Genomic DNA, 3,770 nt, shown 5'->3' on the forward strand with positions numbered 1-3,770 from the left:
GGTGTCATGAACTCTGTTTTGCACGAAGCGAGGTTTTTCAATTATAGGTCATTCTTCAATCTGTGACCACCACACATATGCAAACTTGTTTTTCTTACAAAACGCGTAGAATGGTGTGTAAAGCGACCAAGTTTCATGGCGAAGTCACACTTTTCACCCCTGTTCTCACACAGATTGCAAATCACGATTTTCACATCTCACTCATGAATTCAAATCCATTTCACATGTACGTGGAGCCCAACACATTCCCTATAAATAGAGTAAGATTTTTCCTTCATTATAAAGCTTTGAGAGCCAAAGAAACTCTGCAACCATTTGAACCCGATACCTAAAAAAAAGTCAATCGTTTCTTTGATTCAAACATTTTTAACTTCGAATCTTCACCCAGAATCCTTCATCGGCACCTTCTGAAGCTAACTGAAGCATTGCCTTGGCTGGAAGCACCTTGAAACCAGATCTCCAAATTCACCAGTGTTGACCTTCGAATCTCCAACTGAAAAGGTAGTTACGAGTAAAATTCTTGAGCAAACAAAAATATCCCCCACCCCACCCACCTACAACTGGACACATTCTCTTCTCGAACCCATCCTTAATTGATTTCTTCATTATTAGAGCATTTTACATCAGGATAAATCCTCTATGTCAAATTTGGACTTTTTAGTTTTTATGGCACCTTCTTTTGTTGAACTGTGTGAAATGCAATACTGATGGGATGGCAATTGGAGCTCTTTAATTTGGTGCATGTGGAGGTATATTCATAGATGGTTGCAAACATTTAGAAAGTTTTTCTCTCAACATTGACAAGTACAATGATTTACATGTTGAGACGATAGGAGAAATGTTAGACATTGAACTTAATATTCAAACAAGGTGGATCAATCTTTGGCTTTAGCAACATTCCCCTTGGTTATGGTGAAAGCTTTAGAAATTAATCTTGGTACCTTGGCAGTTAACAAACATATGGAGGAATTAGTGCTATGTAAGGGATTTGGCCTTAATGAACTTCATATTAACACATATACATGACAATATTAGATCGAATTACTTGAAAAACAAGCAAGGTTTTACTTTCTTTAGAATTAGTGCTATGGAAGAGATTTGGCCTTTGTCCCTCCATTGCTTCCCTTTTTGCATGTTCTCCTTAATTTCTTGAATTTCTTGGCATTGGCCATTTACTTAAAAAATGTAGGAGCGGAGAAATACTATTGTAAAGTATATAAATAAATAGTTTTACTTTACTTTAGGGTATTTTGATAAAACTCGGAAGTAATTTTCAAATCTTGCACAACTATTTCGTGATAAATATTTTCAATGGATGTTATAAGTGGTAATACATCCTTTTCTTATAATCATCTTTCGAACTCAATTTTTGATTTCAAAAATTTTTTTTTTATGATTTTTAGAGTCTTCACTTATTTTTTTCTTTAAATAAACGGTTTTATCCTACCGTAGCGTTGTCATTTAGGTTAAAAAATAATACAATTTTTGGATTATTAAATAACACAATTTATATAAAACTAAAGCTTAATATAAACAACATTATAAAACCATTTATTCAAAACATTGATGAGATTAAAGGAAGTTCAATTTCCAATATTCATTTGATCTAAATTTAACTTTTAAAATAGCTTATAGTAACATAGTTAATTGCCACAATTACCCCCCGGTCCTCCAAGTTGGAGACAATGTCCAAATTCACTTCCCTGATATCCATAGTATTCAACATGATAACAATTAGGTGCATCGGAAAATATTCTTGTCGATTCTTTGTTAGGTCCTTGGTTCTTTCTAGAGCCATCCTGATATGTAATATGTCTAAAATAACTCGCATGATCAAAATTTCTATCAGGATATAACCCAGAACCCATGGGAGGACTATGAGCATTCACAGGAGTTCTTGTCTGACCAGTCCACCCTACTTCACTAGCAGAGTTCAAGTTGGAGAATATAGATGATGGAAAATAACCCAACGTCTCATGTAAATAGGATACCCACCAATTTTTTGTTTTAGGATCCTGACACCACAACATACTACATCAGTATTAGTAGATATCTAATATCTAGCATTTACACATTATATATAAAGTTTAATTTATAATTCCTTAAGTTTAATATTTTTCTATTGAATAAATTGTATGGTATAGAGATGACCTGAAAAATAGAGATTTCAATTTCAATCATCTCTCCATTTGGGATAGATGTTTTATCAAAATGTCCACCAAGGAGTAAATTCTTGCTAGTTTGAACAAAACCCGAACATTGTAAATTGTAACATCCAGTCTTCTTGAAATTATCTGTCTAAAATTTTGTAACATCATGTTATATAGATATATATAAGAAATAGAGCTTGTTTTCTTTAAATAGTATGAAATTAGAACAAAGATTGAAAGAAAACATAAAAATAATCTCATAAACATTGCAATGTATTAAAAAAGGCAGGTGTAGAATTTGCAATCTCTAAATTGTAATAAAAATTAAAAGAGTGACATAAATCCCTACCGTCCATACTACATAGAAATGAGTTCGGTCGTCGTTGTATAATTCTGGGGCCACCTAATACCAATATACAAAATAAAAATGTTAAGCCGTACATACTTAAGTTTTACTGTGAAAAAAAAGAATATATATATATATATATATATATATATATATATATATATATATATATATATATATATATATATATATAAAAAAAAATGAAGCTTACATGCCATCCAATACCGATATAATTTTTGTTATCTGACGATCCACTTTTAACCCACATCACAGCTGCACTTGATTGACCTTTCTCAACTTTTATACTGTATACACTACTTATTCCACCAACTCCATAGTAAGTCGCAGGGACGAGAGTTACTTCAGCAACCTACAAATACAATATATCCGCATGAGAATTTTATAGTTAAAATAATTATAAAGTAATTAAAAAATTTAAATTAGATTAATATAAAAGAAAATCTTACATGTTTACCTGGAATCTCTTTAGTCAAAATATTGTTTAAATATAATTTTTCTTGAAATATGTCATCTGATGTTGTTCTCTTAATCGGAACAGTTCCAGTTGGACATTGATCCATGTGAAGCCCGAATGTAGCTATAGTTGATGAATTATTTCTCCTATTTTTCTTGAAAAAGCTGGGTTTGTTCTATATTTAATAAAAATAATAAATATCTAGAAAAAAATTAAAATGTACATATCATTATATAATTTTAAACAATTTCGTATACCTGCAATTTATGATTCTTAAGCAATGCATGATCAAAGGCCGGTTGCTTATTAATATCAATACAATCAACAATGTAGCCAAATTTTGTCTGTAGAAACCATAGCCACACGAAAGCAAAATTATTAAAAATGTAATAACATAAAGTTCAACAAAACGAACAATAATGTAAGGAGTGTGGAATACATTTATACTCTTGATCGGAGTCTTATTCATAACTTTGAGCTCTTTCACTGTACTTTGCATACTATCAGATCTATGGCCAGTAATACTAGCCACCAAACACATGAAAATGAATATGATACTCATCATATTTTTTTCCAATTATCTTTCAAGATAAAATGAATCACTGTTGTAAAATAATTTAGTATTCTCTCTTTTATAGATATTTTGGAGGTATGCTTCAAAAGTGTTACAGGGGAAAGTTAATATTGGTCAATGGTCTGACCGGCTCAATCAAATGTTTTTATCACTTGGTTTTGAAATAACATTAAAAAACTAACTTTTTTGGAAATAAAATATTATAATAAAATAGAAAAAAATAAA

At 30.8% G+C, this 3,770-nt stretch overlaps 1 protein-coding gene across 1 annotated transcript; it reads right to left on the reverse strand.

Moving 5' to 3' along the window:
- Window positions 1-1,601: 1,601 nt before the first annotated feature.
- On the reverse strand, window positions 1,602-3,559 carry LOC127121183 (uncharacterized). Its single transcript, XM_051051762.1, has 7 exons — window positions 3,411-3,559; window positions 3,229-3,315; window positions 2,964-3,146; window positions 2,708-2,866; window positions 2,500-2,553; window positions 2,152-2,298; window positions 1,602-2,015 (listed from the first exon to the last, which is right to left on the reverse strand). Exons 1-7 carry the CDS (start codon window positions 3,534-3,536, stop codon window positions 1,644-1,646), a joined length of 1,128 nt encoding a protein of 375 aa, XP_050907719.1. The 5' UTR covers window positions 3,537-3,559; the 3' UTR covers window positions 1,602-1,643.
- Window positions 3,560-3,770: the final 211 nt, after the last annotated feature.

The sequence above is a fragment of the Lathyrus oleraceus genome, chromosome 2, assembly GCF_024323335.1.
Source record: "Lathyrus oleraceus cultivar Zhongwan6 chromosome 2, CAAS_Psat_ZW6_1.0, whole genome shotgun sequence".
Classification (NCBI taxonomy): Eukaryota; Viridiplantae; Streptophyta; class Magnoliopsida; order Fabales; family Fabaceae; genus Lathyrus; species Lathyrus oleraceus.